This window comes from Hyaena hyaena, unplaced genomic scaffold (genome assembly GCF_003009895.1).
Source record: "Hyaena hyaena isolate Hyena2069 unplaced genomic scaffold, ASM300989v1 scaffold_1283, whole genome shotgun sequence".
Classification (NCBI taxonomy): domain Eukaryota; kingdom Metazoa; phylum Chordata; class Mammalia; order Carnivora; family Hyaenidae; genus Hyaena; species Hyaena hyaena.
In genome coordinates, this window is record NW_024081919.1 from 175199 (window position 1) to 191500 (window position 16302).

The 16302-nt window shown below is 42.1% G+C and overlaps 1 protein-coding gene across 3 annotated transcripts in view; it reads right to left on the minus strand.

Moving 5' to 3' along the window:
* VPS13D (vacuolar protein sorting 13 homolog D) overlaps positions 1-16302 on the minus strand; it is a 257963-nt gene that overhangs the window by 75467 nt on the left and 166194 nt on the right. For all 3 annotated transcript variants that reach the window (XM_039223152.1, XM_039223151.1, XM_039223154.1), the window contains 2 exons: positions 10262-10396; positions 8982-9149 (listed from right to left, as the gene is read on the minus strand). In XM_039223152.1, the coding sequence (XP_039079083.1) occupies positions 8982-9149; positions 10262-10396 (303 nt within the window). The remainder of the gene's footprint in view (positions 1-8981; positions 9150-10261; positions 10397-16302) is intronic.

Below are 16302 nucleotides of genomic sequence, written 5' to 3' on the forward strand. Positions count from 1 at the left end.
TGAGCTTTACTTTTAAATGATGCCATTTCCAATTGCTTGCGTCCTAGCTTCTACAATGGTTTGGGTTTAGTAGAGGATTTTATCTGTGAAGCTGCCCTGTGTGGAGGAAAAATATACAGGCAGACTTCCAAATCCACATTTTTCTAAAACTTCTGGCTCCAGCGTTCATTATTAAGCTTTAATCAAGGTCACTGACCGCTGTGGTCTTGTTTTTCTCATCTGTGAAAGAGAGATAATACCTCTTTCCTTAGGGGTTCCATGGGAAAATTAAATGAGACTGGCTCTGGAAAGCTCCAAGTCACACACCTGACACACGGTAGCTACTTAGGCAGGCTGTAGCATGCATGTCCCTTTCTGATCTTTAAGGACAATACTGACTAAGGACTCCCTTTGTTCTCCTAAGAGAACACTCCGAGTCAGTGTTTGAAATGGAGAGAGACTTCCAAAGAGAACAATTACCAGGGAGAAAGAAGTATAGGAAAACAGACAAGATATTCCAAACAGAGGATTTTGGCCTTTCACTGCCAAGAATCAGAACTTGATGTGTCCTTCATGTGTTTATCAAAACAGATTATAGTTTTCACCTCTGCAAGAAAGGGCAAACCCTGGTATGAATCACAGACATTGAAACGCAGACAAAGGATGCACCACCACATCCCTGGGGGTGACCGGTCAACCCAAGAGAGCTTGAACATATTCTTCTTTTACTCACCGTGTTTATACTGGGGTCGAAAACCACTATCCTTTGGGGGACACAAATATTTCCTGCCTTTTCAATTTAGCAACTGAACATACTTTTCCACCACACAGACTGTAGTTTTGAAAGACAGAGTGAATTCCTCTGAAATACGAGATGTTCAGTCGAAAAAGATAACTTAAGGACCTGATTCTTAACTGAACTGTTATTAGGGCATGAAGACAAATGTGAACCTTTCCAATCTTTCTGTTTCAAAAATAGGGCTTTGCTGGTCTGGTCATTTCCCTGCCACTCCTGACCGTTGGGCCGCTTGGTTAGGGTGATAAAAGCGGGCAGTGAGACCCAATTTCCTGAGCTCCTTCTTGAGCACGGCTGCTAAGTAGGCCACTGGTCACTCACAGGACTCTCATGTCACCCAACACACTTCCGGTTCCCACAGATATTTGAGATTTAACCAAGTTAGGATAGGTCACAGATGGGTCATTTGGCATCTGAAGTTTTCCTCTAACCAAAAAGAGCTCAGACTAAGGAAACCATGTTAGCATTCTAGGTTATCAGAGGAAAATAAAACAAGAACTCTGCTGCCAAGACTTTGAGTCATTTCTCCATATACAACAGCTTGAAGACACCTCCTCTTCGCTGGAAAAGAAATCCCTTGGGGGACTTATTTAGATCAAAGCCTTTTTGAAAATAGCAAACTCCACATTCTCCGAGGGATAGAGCACTGTCTGAACTGCATTTCACTTAACCTAAAGTTTCGTGCCAACTTAAATGCACTGAAACTCCGATACTTACAAGAAGTCGTTCATCTATTACTTGCTTCTCGGTACATGGAAAAGCTATTATGAGGATAATCGGCTCAGCTATAAAATGAAGCAGTCATACATAATGACAAAAACAGGTACACGTCATAAATCGCCTTTTTTCCTTCAGGAGCCATGCAGGCAGGCATTCAGTACATTCTTCTGTGCACAGATACAACTTTTGCCTTGGATAAACAGTGCTCTCAGTCTTATTTGAGCCTTATAAATACACTGCCCACAAAGCAAACACAAACAAATGCTGTTTCTTAAACAAAAGGCAGATGGACCCCTCTACCCTCAGCAAAGTCACAGTATACACGACAGGAGACTGGCTAATGGAAGGGGCGGGCTGAGAACCCCTGCGTGCAGGTCCCCTGGGTCACCGCTATGTCCCAGATCTGGCCCCCTGGACACAACGGGCCAGTGAAACGTTCTCCTGGGAGGCAAGTGGCTCCTCCGCCCGTTGTACCCCAAACAGAGACCAAATAACTAGAACAAAATATGACCTAAAGTCCCCTAGCTAGGTCTTCCACTCAACCACCGAAACTGAGATGATTTGAGGCTCAATCTCTCTCTCTCTCTCTTTTTCTTATGTCACTTGCTTGTATTTCTCTTCAGATGGTTTTCCTGAAGGCTATCAAAGTTCATTCAAAGACTGGGCAGGGCTTTTTGTTCATTTTTGTTATTCTTGTTGTTTTTATTTTTTTAATATAGAGAGGCATGACTGGAGCAAACCAAGCAACTAGGGTATCTCAAACGTGTAACAAAAAATGTGAATGAAGTAGCGAGTGCAGAAGAGCAGAGCTTGGCTCTGCAGAGTTACTTCACTGACCTGGGCAAGTCACCCCACCTCTCTGGGCCTCAGTTTCTTCATTATATAATAGGGTCATGCTGCCCATCCTACCTACTGACTACGTTATTCTGATGATCAAATGGTATCACATAAGTGTATCATGTCTGCCATCACTTTCTACCCACTAACCACAAAAGGATGGTGAAGGTCATGACCAATCTACCACAACAATGACCACAACCACCACCATTTCCTGAGGGCCTGCTTTCCTGAGGGCCTGCTTTGTGACACAGACGACATGATGGGAGTCACCTTACCAGCCAACAAAACGAGGCCAAATAATAAGTGTCTGGTGGGAAATTAGCAGTAACTAATTCTTTACATTCTCTATAGTGCCTGGAAGAAAACCTTGTGCACGCAAAGGGAAAAACATCATGTAGGGGAAAAAAACAAGGCCTTTCGAATTAGCAGGACTTGGTTTCAAACCCAACCCTGTCATTTCTAGTTGTGTAACCTTGAAAAAATTATTTGACACTCTAAGAGTCATTTCCTGATTTGAAGGGTAGAGATTAACATGAAGACAGTGTCTATAAGAGTTCTATCACAAGGCCCAACAAACAGAAGGTGGTCAATAAATGCCCTATAGGGGCACCTGGGTGGCTCAGTCGGTTACGCGTCCGACTTCGGCTCAGGTCATGATCTCATGGTTCGTGGGTTCGAGCCCCGCGTCGGGCTCTGTGCTGACAGCCAGCTCAGAGCCTTGAGCCTGCTTCGGATTCTGTGTCTTCCTCTCTCTGACCCTCCTGTGCTCACGCTGTCTCTCTCTCTCTCTCAGAAATAAATAAAAACATTAAAAAAATAATAAATGCCTATAAATTAGTAAGTATTCCATAATGAAGTAGGGCGTTTCAACCTTATTCCTCTATCTTTCCCCTACTAATGCTGTTTGCACCAAGAAATAACATAAAACTATTAGGTCTTTATCCAACTCATAACAAACCAAACTGATTTAAAACAATGACAAAAATGATGCAAAATAAAAAGTGTTTACCAAAAACGAACAGAAAATTCCCATTTCTTTGACAAAAAATTCAGATCTGTAGGATTTGAGCTGGGAAATTTGGGCTTCGTAGAAACAAACACCATAAAGCAAAAGTGAAAACAATGAACGTACCATTCAACTGCAAAGGTTATCAGCAAAATTAACATCTAATGAGTCAGGAACCTTGAATTCTAGCTCTTCCATGATTTTGACGAAAATACTCTCAGTTAAAAACAGAGAAAATCATTAAAATATTTACATTCATAAACATAAGTCAAAAGATGCCTGGGATCAGGGCGCCTGGGTGGCTCCGTTAGTTAAGTATCCTACTCATGATTTTGCCGGAGGTCATGATGTCACGGTTGTGAGATTGAGCCCTATGTCGGGGCTCTTTGCTGAGTGTGGAGCCTGCTTGGGATCCTCTCTCTCTCCCTCTTCCTTTCTCTCCACCTCCCTCCCCAAATATAAATTAAAACCAAAAAAAGATGCCTGGGATCAAAAAGTCACCCATGATCAAAAGCATTCCACCTTGCCTTGATAAAGACACCAGCCCAAGGATGGAAAGACAGAATGGAGCAAGGGTCTCACTGGTGATGATCGAAAGGGCTCCTCCCCTTCACCGGAAGAGACCAAGACGCTGCTGGCTCCCTGAGGGAAGACTGAGTGACAACTGTCCAGAGCAAACACTGAGCTTCTACAGGGGCAGGAAAGGGAAGGGGATCATTCGCTCTCTGGTTGATGTCTGAGCTTTTCTCAGTTCAAAAAACACTTTTTTGTTTTAGAATAATTATGTAATTTTTCTGTAAATATATGAAAATATTACACGATAATCAGGGACATGAAAAACTCTGAGTCTACATAAGAGAGGGAATCTATTCAATGGGCATCTCTTCAATTCTCTGGCTTTGAAGGAGAAGGTCTTACAGATACTCATGTGATGCCTGACTGGGTAAAAGTACACTTTTTGCAGTTTACGCTGCAGAAAGAAACCTGTTCCTCTGACAGAATTTTGGAATTTGAAATGCTGTGCTTTTCTTTAAAGGCCGTATTCCACGAAAGGACTCTAGGAGTGATCATTTTGTCATGGCCTTAGAAGGTGTTCAGATCTTTGAAGTTCTCTGCACAGGGGTAGTCCTTTTGCCAAAATCCAGGCAAGGGAATCCCGGGACACATGCTCCCAGCTTGGCAGCCAGTCCTTAAGTCGTTTCACCTTAGATTTGGAATCTGTAAGTGGGTTTCCGGGGGCTGACAAGGAGAAGTAAAGGCTAAGGGAAATAAAGGGGGTAAAGGGCACAGATTACTTCCCAGCTGTATTTCCTTGAGACTAATAAATAAAATTAAACAAACTAAAAAACTGCTAAAACTATAATATGCCAGAAGTGGATATGATGGGCCTGAAATACAAAATTTGCTACAAATAATTCACAGCATCTATCCAGAGATAAGTATGACCTGTGAATCTATTGTCTTCTTATGGGACGAAATGAATTTCCTTTTTAAAAAATTTTTTTAATGTGTCATTTATTTTTGAGAGAGGGAGAGACAGAGTATGAGTGGGGAAGGAGCAGAGAGAGAGGGAGAGAAGACACAGAATCCCAAGGAGGCTCCAGGCTCTGAGCTGTCAGCAGAGAGCCCAACATGGGGGTGGACTCGTGAAGTGTGAGATCATGACCTGAGCTGAAGTCAGATGCTTAACCAACTGAGCCCCCCAGGTGTCCCCAGAATGAATTCCCTTTTAACTTCTCACTGGGTTTTCACATACTTTATTTCTTTTGCTCCTCAGGTCAGCGAGATGAAGGGAATCACTATCATCTTTTCATAGGTTGAAAAAAAAGGCCCTCAAGGTTAACAGAGAAAAAGATTACCTAAAGGCAGGAATAGTGGCTAGAACCCAGGTATCCCCACTGACAGCCCTACGCTCCCCCTCAACGCACCATCCTGTGTCTGCAAATAATGCTGTATGATTTTTGGGGAGGCATAAGCCTCTCTGACAACCCAATAAAAACTTTAGACCCTTGCTCCAGAAAAATACACATATATACAATATTTCTAATGATCTTCAAGTGGTTTATGGAGCTGCTCTGCTCCACTCAAAATGCAATGAACCAAGGCTAAAGCCCTCTGGTCTCTGCAGCCAAGTGGTGCTGGCTGGGGGGCTTGGTGAGGTGGGGGTCTGTCTTCTGACCCCTTTAATCATGAGGACTCAGGCACCCTTTAAAGGAATACTTCCCACAGGCCAGCAGTTGATTATTGTGGTCATTTGTACTTCCTTAAACTTCTCTCATGTACACACAAAAGCAAACAAAACATTCCCCCAAAGGAACATGAAAGGTCTGATTTCAACCCACAAAACTTCAAGAAAATGGAGATCTTTAGCCAAACTCCATGCCAACAGAATCACAGACGATCTGGGCGGGTATTCAGTTGACAGACCTGGCTTCGTGAGCCACGGTTCCAACAAGAAGTGGTAATGTGACCTTTTGTTGCTTTCTCATCATAGATATAATTGTTATAACACATTTGGCATTCTGGGTATCACAGCAATTCCTCTGAGTAGCGGCCTGTGACGCCAACACTGATTAGCTTACTAAAGGCGAGAGAAATACACGAAGGAGACCCCAACCACATGGGGAGCAGGGTCCCCACTCAAGAGGCCTTGGGTCCTGGAAGGCAGGCCCCTTATGCAAATCCGATGACAATATAAAGCATGGCATCCAATAAAATGCATGATCACTGCCACCTGGGGCTTCATAGAGACCTGGGGGTGGGGGCTGGGATAAGGAGCATTCTGCCCTTTCTGCGTGAGTTATATTCTCATGTGGACTCACAGGCTTCAAAGATAGTTTTCCAGGGGAAGCAGAAGAACGAAGGAACAAATGAGACTTCCATAAAGAGGGAGAATAAAGAAAGGGCCAGCCCAGTGCACCCGGGTGGCTCAGTCGGTTAAGCTTCCGACTCTGGCTCAGGTCATGATCTGAGGTTTTGTGAGTTTGAGCCCCACATCGGGCCTTTTGCTGTCTGTGCAGAGTCCATTCCAGGTCCTCTGTCTCCCCCTCTCTCTGCCTCTCTTTCTCAAAAACAAACACTAAAAAGAAAAAAATAAAAGGGCAGCCCTTTTCATCAGGATGTTACACAGATACTCTGGAGAAACCCACACAACGTCTCACCCATGCAGAGGCCACAGGCAGGTTTCCAGCTTCTTCACTCTCGTGCACGTGACCTATGGAGGGTTCCTCCCAGCCAAAGTGGCCCAGATGGGGTCTGATTCCCCCACTCCTTGTGTCTGAGACCCTCCTCCTCCGGAGACTGGAACACTGGCTTTCATTTCAGGGGCGTTAATGGTTCCCTGGTGGGTAACGTCTGAACATTTTAAGTTAATGCAAACAGAAGAGTCAAAGTGAGGAACCACTTCTCTTGTCCAGCCTGTATGTTTCGAAGTTTTCATTAACATTCTATCTCATTTTATCCTCACAGTGAGCCTGTGAAGTAGGTGCGCTTCAGTTCCAGTTAAGGAAGGCCTCACAATAAACCAAAAGGGCATTTCTTTTTCAAATTAAAGCAGAGCCCAGGGGTACAAAAACAAAGAACGTAATTATAAAACCAAAGCGGCTTTCTACGTTCATTAGAGTTTCAACAAATTAAATAAAATCTTGTAGCTGGGCATTTACAAGTGAATATTTAAGTGCTGTTAACACCACTCTGAGTAGCTAAAGGAATGCTGGGCAATCCGCACCACCACTAGGATGCGTCAGGTCACCGTGGGGTGAAGGTCCAAGGTCTGAATGAGAAATGATAAAAGGCAGAAGCTGACATCCTCATTTAGACTCTGAACCTGAGTCTGTTTCTCACCCATGATTTAGAAAGTCTCTCTTACAGGGTGCCTGGGGGCTCAGTCGGTTAGGCACCTGACTCACGATTTCGACTCAGGTCATGATCTCATGGTGCGTGAGATCGAGCCCCACACTGGGTTCTATGCTGATGGCCCAGAGCCTGCTTGGGGTTCTCTCTCTCTCCCTCTCTTTCTGCACACCCCCCCCAACTCCTACTCACGCTCTCTCCCCCCTTTCTCTCAAAATAAACATTTTTAATGTCTCTCCTTCCTCTCTACCTGTCACCCTTGCTATAAAAGTTGACAGCACTGTCTATGTTGAACCACAAGCCAAAAAGTGTTTAACAGAACTACCATAACAGAAATGGATCTGAATAAAGAACTATCATCTCTAGAAGACAGTTTAGAATACAGGAATAAATCCCCAGCTCTCACACTGTCACCAAGGTCACCGTGCGGTACAGAAGTGTTCAACTCACTTTTGCACCTGCCCTTCAAGACAGCCTCCTGTGTGGCAACGCTAAAGCCTCTTTACGCTAAAGCCAGCTTTCCATCAGCGTGGCCCATGGCATAGACGCACCTGTGACTTCACCCCAGTGCACAGTTTACCAGAAACAAGCTGAGAGCACAGGTGCCTTCTCAGACCCGGTTCCTTCAGGAAAAGGTTAGTCTTTAGGAGGAAAGTCTGTGGGTTGACAGGAAGAGGAGGGGAGCAGAGGCCTTCCACATGTCGTCAAACATCACTTCCCCTCCAACTACCTTCTCCTTTCCCAACTTCACACGTTAAAATCAGCTCCTCCCAAAAATAAATAAATTGTGGAATAACACAATGTCCACTAAACAAGGGGCTAGTGAATAAAAGTCAACCAGACAGCAGGACACAGAAGAATTACGCCTGTAATCCACGGCTCTAGAAGCCTGTTTTAGTATGGATTTTATCCTGTAAGCTATGGGAAATAACTGATAGATTTTAGGCAGAAAAACAGCACAATCAAATCTTATTTTTTTCGTTGTTACTATTTACAAAAAAATTTCTTTTTAAACATTCGGTTTTGAGAGACAGACAGACAGAGCATGAACAGGGGAGGGGCAGAGAGAGAGAAAGAGAGGGAGACTCAGAATCAGAAGCAGGCTCTAGGCTCTGAGCTGTCAGCACAGAGCCCGACGTGGGGCTAGAACTCACAAACAGTAAGTAAGCTGGTGACCTGAGCTGAAGGGTGCTTAACCAACTGAGCCTCTGAAGTGCCTCATCAAATCCTATGTTTTAAGTTTATTTATTTTGAGAGAGAGAGAGAGAGAGAGAGAGAGAGAGAGAATGAGCACAGCAGAGGAGGGGCAGAGAGAGAGGGAGAGAGAGGATCCTAAGCAGGCTCTATGTTGCCAGTGCAGAGCCCAACGTGGGGCTCGATCTTACAAACTGTGAGATCATGACTTGAGCCAAAACCAAGAGTCCAACACTTAAATGACTGAGCCACATAGGTGCCCCTCAAATCCTATGTTTTAAAAAGTGAGTTCATTCTGGTGGCCCTGTGCAGGCTGCGGTGGAGTCCAGGGGGTCAGGCGGCCAGTGCAGTGGCCCAGGGAAGAGACAACCAGAGACTGGGAAAAGGCAGTGGTGATGGAGAGAAGGAAGATGAGATACTATAGAGGGCTTGGTGGACCTGGTGCCTGGTTGTCAAAGGTGAGGGGAGGCAGGGCAGGTGGGTAACGAAGCACAGGCTGTGACTTCTCACAGCCTATTAGCTATGACAGGAATCACGGTAATGTAGAGGACCCATGAGGTTAATGACGATGGAATTTCACCTTTAATTCCTTACCTTGGCAGCAGAGTTTGATACGCCATGTGTGACATTTCTGATAAGGCCCCCAACGTTTCCATACTTTATCAGTCCAGTAACCCCTTCGGAAACATCGTTCAAAAGCCCCATGGGATTGCCAAGAAAGTCCACTGATCCCAGGATCCGAGCTGCCTGGCTAAGGAGTTCCTGTCAAATGGAGCAGAAAGAGAAGATGAAAACCAGCACCTGTTGATACTTGCAGGTAGAATGTCCCAGGCAAATAGGTCAGAAATCTGTCTTGTCCCCATCCTCACCAACACCACAGTGACCTCTGAATTCTCATCAACTGCAAGTTCCTAGGTTTTCATGAGCTCCACCTAAGCTCTCCCAACCCATGTATTTCAGGGATTACTTCCTGCACTCAGAAATACTCCTCAAAACATTCCGAAGAATAAATAAAAGCTCTGCAACAGGAAAGACTCTTTACAAACATTTGTTAGTATATACATCACACTCTCTGTTATTTCTATGAATAGGAAACTCAGAAGCATGGAGAGAGAGTTTCAGAAGGAAATGAAGGAGGAAAGTATTTGGTAGCGCCCCCTGTAATCAGCAGGGTGTGGTGCATAAAGAAGTCACGTTCAGATCTAGCCAGCAGCCCTTCACTTTCTGTGTCCAGGGTCCAAGGTTTTCTGCTCTGTCACTCTCCCTACCGTTTAGTGGAAACATCACCAAGTAGGAAAGTTGAAGCAGGAAGCCAAGAAGGAAAGAAGGGAGATGGGAAGGAGGAGGGAGAAAAGGAAGCAGGAACAGAATATATTTTAACTTAGACAGTTAATGAATTTGATATGATCTTGACCTATCTATTTATCGAAGAGTCTGAATAATAAATACAAAACGGAAAATGTCCAACTTGATTTAAAAAAAAAAAAATTGAAGTTCAATGCTATGGCAGGATCTCACAGGCTCCAAGAATACTGATGTGGTTTCAAACGTCGGCCCATGCCCAGTAAATAGAGAGGTCAGAGTCTTTTGTGTTACCATTAAAGCATCAATTAAACCCTTAAAAGCTGTTACTAACCTAGTGGAAGCCCCCAAGTCTAGTTCTCTGAGGGACAAGACTAACAGCCTGTAAATCAAATACACTGTTGGAGGATTTTCATGATGTGTATGGGCTTCGTGGGCTGTGACCTGACCCCTAACACAGCAAATGTTTAACTGGGTTCTCAACAGTAATGTCTTAGTAACCAAAATTCCCCAACAACCAAAACAAACATTCTGCTTGTGTTCCAGCCACTAAGTATTTCTCCAAAGCTCACCTCCTGGAAATGTTTGAGGATATCATTGATGATGAACTCCTTGGTCTCATAAGGATGTACCCGAGTAAATGGATCCAGATTAATCACAGCGTCCTCAAATCGAATCAGTGGAAATCCCAAGGTACTTTTTAGGGCCTAGTTAGGGAAGAAAGGAAATGACATACTTTAGCCATTTGATGGCCTTCCAGGGTACTATGATTTTGGATTCCATGAAAGCCAAATCAGTTTTCCAATGAGAGTCAAGGTTTTGATATTTATAAATAGGGATTTTCCCTGTAATTATAAAAGTATAATATTAGGAAAAAAGTCATCCAAAGTAATATATATCACATAGAAATAAACACTCTTAGCTTCACACAGTGGCTTCTTATAGTCAATGTTAAGTTTGTGAGAATCTCTAGGTTGTTACATATAGCTGCAGTTGCTTAATTTTCATTGTTATGTAGTATTCCAATATATAAATAAACACAATTTATTAAACTATTGCTGTTGATGAACAGTAATGCTGTTTTAAATTTTTTGCTATTATGAATAATGCTTCTATGAACTTCATGCACACATCTTTGAGAGCACATTTGTAAGCATTTTTCTTGAATATATACCTGGGAGTGGAGCTGCTGTGTCACAAGGAATATACACATTCGGCCCTAGTATATACAGTACTGCCAAACAGCTGTCCCCAGCAGCTAAACTGGTTTACACTCCCTTCAGCAGCCTATGAAACTTCCTGTTGTCCTACACCCTCATCAACACTTGGTATAGACACCCTTTTAAAAGACAAATATTCTGATAGGTGTGTAATGGTATCTCAGTGTGATTCTTTTTTTTTTTTTTTTTTAAGCTGTATTTTACTTATTTGAGAGAGACAGAGACACTGTGAGTGGGGGAGGAGCAGAGAGAGGGAGAGAGAGAATCCCAACAGTCTCCAAGCCACCAGGACAGAGCGCAACGTGGAGTTTGAACTCATGAAACTGTAAGGTCACAACCTGAGCCAAAACTAAGAGCCGGACGCTTAATCCACTGAGCCACGCACACTCCTCTCAGTGTGGTTTTAATTTCCATTGTCCTGTTGAAGAATGCACCTTTTAACACACATATTGGTCATTTTTGTGAAGTGCCTACTCAAGTCTTTTGCTCATTTTTTAGTGGATTGTCTGTTTTTTTATTGCTTTGTAGGAGTTTTTCATATATATTTGGTAGAGAAGTCCCTGGTGAATAGACGTATTACAATTTTCTTTTCCCATTCTGTAACTTATTATTCTTTGAAAGATGTTCTTTGATGATCAGACATTTTTTTTTTTTTTACAAATAGTTTATTGTCAAGTTGGTTTCCATATAACGCCCAGTGCTCATCCCCACAAGTGCCCTCCTTCATGTCCATCTCCTCCCTCCCCCCCACACCCACCAGTCCTCAGTTTCTTAGCATTCAGGAGTCTCTCATGGTTTGCCTCTCTCCCTCTCCCCCACTATTTCCCCCCTTCTTCTCCCCCATGGTCCTCCGTCAAGTTCCTCCTAATCCTCCTATACGTGCAAACATATGGTATTTGTCCTTCTCTGCCTGACTTATTTCGCTCAGCATAACACCTTTCTTAATGAAATCCAACCTACTGATCTTTTCCTTTATGGTAAGAGCTTTCTGTTTCCTCATTAAGAAATTATACCTATACCAGGGTCATAAAGATACATCCTATGTGTACCTAAAAAAATTTTATTAACATTTCACATTTAAATCTATAATCTACTTGGATCTGATTTTTTTAGGTGTGAAGCAGAAATCAAGATCCATTTTTTCCAGATGGATATCTAATTGCTTAAGTAACGTTTACTGAAATGATCTCCCTCTCTCCTACTGCAGTACACTGTAAACTTTGTCATAAGTTGACTAACCATATTTATGTGTCTATTTCTCAATTCTCTTTGTTTCATTTCGTCCTGCCTTCTGCCACTACCACCCTGTCTTAATTACTGTATTTTTGTAATGAGTTTTGAAATCTGAGAGTATAAGCTCTTCAACTTTGTTTTTGTTTTCAGGATCACCTTGGTTATTCTTTGAACTTTTCATGTCTAATTAAATTTTAGAATCAGTTTGTCAATCTGCCACAAAAAGCTGTTAAAATTTTCATCAAGATTGCACTGAATCTATAGATCAATTTGAGAAGAAATGACAGCTTCACAGTATGGAGTCTTCCAATGTATTAATGTCATATGTCCCCTTACCTATTTAGTTCACTTTTCTCTTGATAAAGTTCAATTGTTTTCCATACAGAGGTCTTACATCCACCCTTTGTTGGATTTATTCCTAGGTATCTGTGGTGGATTAAAAATGATTCTTATGGTCCACACTTAACACATAAGTAAGGTGATCGTATACAAGTCAGGCTCAGTTGACTGCCAGATGAGTAACCACAGGTCAGTCCAGCAGAAGCAGCCATTCAGTGGAGTCCAGCCCACAGAACTGCAAGTAAAATGACTATTCTAAAGTACTAAGTTTTGGGGTGGTTGGTTACACAGCCATAAATAATGATACTGTATTTGATGTTTTCTTAACAATGCTGTAAACTATATCCTTCAAATTTTTCCTTTCCGTTAACATTGTACACTATCTCTAGTGACCTTCCTAAATTTACTTATTCATTCAGATGACAACTTCTCTGTATATTCTTTCAGATTTTCTAGGTACGTATTTATAGTCTCTGCAAATAATAAAGTTTTCATCTTCCTGTTCAGTTCTTATACCTTTTATATCTTCTTTAATCTTTCTAGCCTTATTGCACTGGCTACAATCTCCAGTAAGACAGTGAAGAGTAGTGATGATGGGCACCTTTCCTGCTTTCAACATCCCACCATTGAGTATGTGTGCTGTAGCTTTTTTATACATATACTTTATCAGATTCAGGCAGTTTCCTTCTATTTTTTGCTTGCTGAATTCTTATCATAAATAGATGCTGAATTTTGTCCAAAGGCTTTTGTGCAACTATTGAGAGAATCATATTTTTTTGTCTTTCATTTTGTCAATGTGGTTTGTCAATAAATTACATGATTTCTTTGAAAATGTTAAATCATACTTACATTACTGGAATAAACCCAGTTTAGTTCTATTTCTTTTCTTTTCTTTTTTTTTTATAAAATTTTTTTTTTAATGTTTTATTTATTTCTAGGAGAGAGAGAGAGACAGCGTGAGCAGGGGAGGGTCAGAGAGAGAGGGAGTCACAGACTGAAACAGGCTCCAGGCTCCGAGCTGGCAGTCAGCACAGAGCCTGACCGGTGCTCGAACCCACGAACCGCGAGATCATGACCTAAGCGAAAGTCGGACGCTTAACCGACTAAGCCACCCAGGCGCCCCAGTTCTATTTCTTTTCTTATGCACTGCTGTATATGCTCTGTTAATATTTTGTTCAGATTTCTTCCTTTCATGTTCACGAAAAAATTCTAATCTATAATTTTCCTTTATTACTTATTTTCAAAATATAAATTATAGTTTTCTAGTAAACTTCTCAGACACAGATAGTTACTCTAATATTGTGTGTTTGCTAATGCCAACATCTGGTTTATCTGTGTTTGTTTTCAAAATGAAGACTTTCACAGACTTTGCATGAGTCCTTAGTTTCTAGCAGGTGGTTAAAGAGGCTTCATCCAATCAGGATTTGGGCTTTCTCCAGGCTGGATTTCATTCTTCGTAACTCTTGGTCTGTTTCAGTCTTTCTAAGGCCTGGGATAGTCTCAGTGGTCTCAGCCGACAACCAGTTCTGTTCCTCTACTTTTAATTTCCCTAGCACCAGAAAACTGCTCAAAGGTCTAGTGTTCCTGCCTGGCTTCTCTCAGACTAGGTTACCTAGAGATTGGCCCCTGCCTCAAGACATACAGCAGCTCAGACCACCAGGGTCTCTCTTCTGCCTGTCCCTTCTAAGATATTAGCCTGTCAATTACCAGCTTAGTATCTATCTAATGTTTGCTATGTCAGTCCCATGAGACCACCAAAAGCCTTTCTCAGACGCTCTGCCTTTCGGCAGCTGCTTTCTGCTTGAGTTCTCTGCCTTTCTAGCCATACCACTTACAGACTCAGACTGTTTCAAGAGTAAAGGTAGAGTAAATGTTGGGCTCACTTTATCAAGTTTCCTTCCTCACATAAATCTTGGACTCTCAAGTCCTAGCTACCTTGGGTAGCTTTCCACTACCTTCAAGCAGACTTTTGGGTTTTTCCTATTGAGCTTTTCTTCCAATTCTTGGCTAATCTTGGTTTGCTGTAAGCCAGTTAACAATTTCTAGATATGGACTATTTTCCAATTACATATTTTATTTATTTATTTTTATTTTAGAGAGAATGAGTGAGAGGGGGAAGGGTGGAGGGGGGAGAGAGAGAGAGAAAGAGAAAGAGAGAGAGAGAGAGAGAGGGAGGGAGGAAGGGAATATCTCAGTCAGGCTTCATGCCCAGCACAGAGCCTGATGTAGGGCTCAATCCCACAACCCTGGGATCACAACATGAGCCAAAATCAAGAGTCGGACACTCCACCGAATGAGCTGCCCAGGTGCCCCACCAGACTTTTATTTAACAAGATGGAGGGGTGCGCCTGGGTGGGTCAGTCAGTTAAGCATATGACTCTTGATTTTGGCTCAGGTCGTGATCTCACAGTTCATGAGATTGAGCCCCATGTCAGGTTCCGTGCTGACAGCATGAAGCCTGCTTGGAATTCTCTCCCTCTCTCTCTCTCTGCCCCTCCTCTGCTCACGCTCTCCCTTTCTTTCAAAAGAAATAAATATTAAAATAAAAACTTTAACAAGATTGATATTGCAAGGATTTTAGAGAGCATACAAAATGCTCTTCTTTGAATGTGAAAACACTTTTTCATGCTAGTAAATCTCTGACTCACACTGAATCTTTCCTTATATAGAGTGTAAATAATAAATCTGATTTTCTGTTTTTCCATACAGCTATCTAGTTGGTCTAACAGCACTTGCTAAAACATATATTCCCCCCCTACATTAAATATGTTTATAGTAAAATCTCATGCGTAATTTAATGAACTTTCTATTTTCTCTTTATTTTTTCATCTTTTAGTATGTGTTTTCAGAGGCTGACTTAGATTCTTTTGGGACAAGAGCAGGTTTAATTGAAGTGAAATCTTGTAACTGAAGAAAATACAGAAGAAATTCTTTAAAACCACAGAATGGGGAAACCTTTTTGGGACTCCAAACATATATTCAAAAAGACCACAGCCTGGTAGATTTGAAAACATAAAAATAAAAAGCTTTTTATAGGATTAAAAAATATGTATGTATATATATGTATACATATACATATATGCATATGTACATATACGTATATACATATATATACACATCAAAAAGAAAGCGAAAAGACAAACGAAAAAACAAAGAACCTTGCAACTTATATCAGAGACAAAAGTTATGTGAAGAGCTTCTAAAATTACAGGTGATAAAAGACCAATAATAGGATTTTAAAAAAATGGGCAAGTGATATGGCAGAAAGCTTGGCTCTCAGAGGAAAAGAGTGGCCTTTAAACAGGTGGGCCAGAAGTAGAGCAAAAGGAAGCTGTGAAGAAGACAAAGCAACAAGCAGAAGAATTAAGGGGAGAACCAGAAAGGAATGGGGAGGTCCACAGTACCGAATCCGGCAGAGGGCCCTACAGCGATGAGGTCAGAAAACAGGCGCCTGGATCTGGGGCCTTGGGAAGTCACGAGTAACTTCCTACTAAATAATATGAGAACAAAACATTTCAGAGATTAAGAGCGTTCTTAGGTTAATTCAGCCTAACCCTCTCATTTTTTAAAATAAATGAAACCAAAGAAATGTTAAGTGGATGATCCAAACTCGTGCAGTCAGTTATTAGGAGATCTTAAACTTGAACGTGCTCATTTCCACGAGAGCAACCACCCATTAGGTGGAAAGCCTGCAGATCAGAATGGAGGATTATGCTGTTGCTCTTGAAAAATGTTCTGCTATTCATTCATGCGTGCTTCACCCGTCTAGGCGGTGGCGATTGAGAAACTGAGGCCCGGCTGGCTTAACGGCCCTGCTCAGA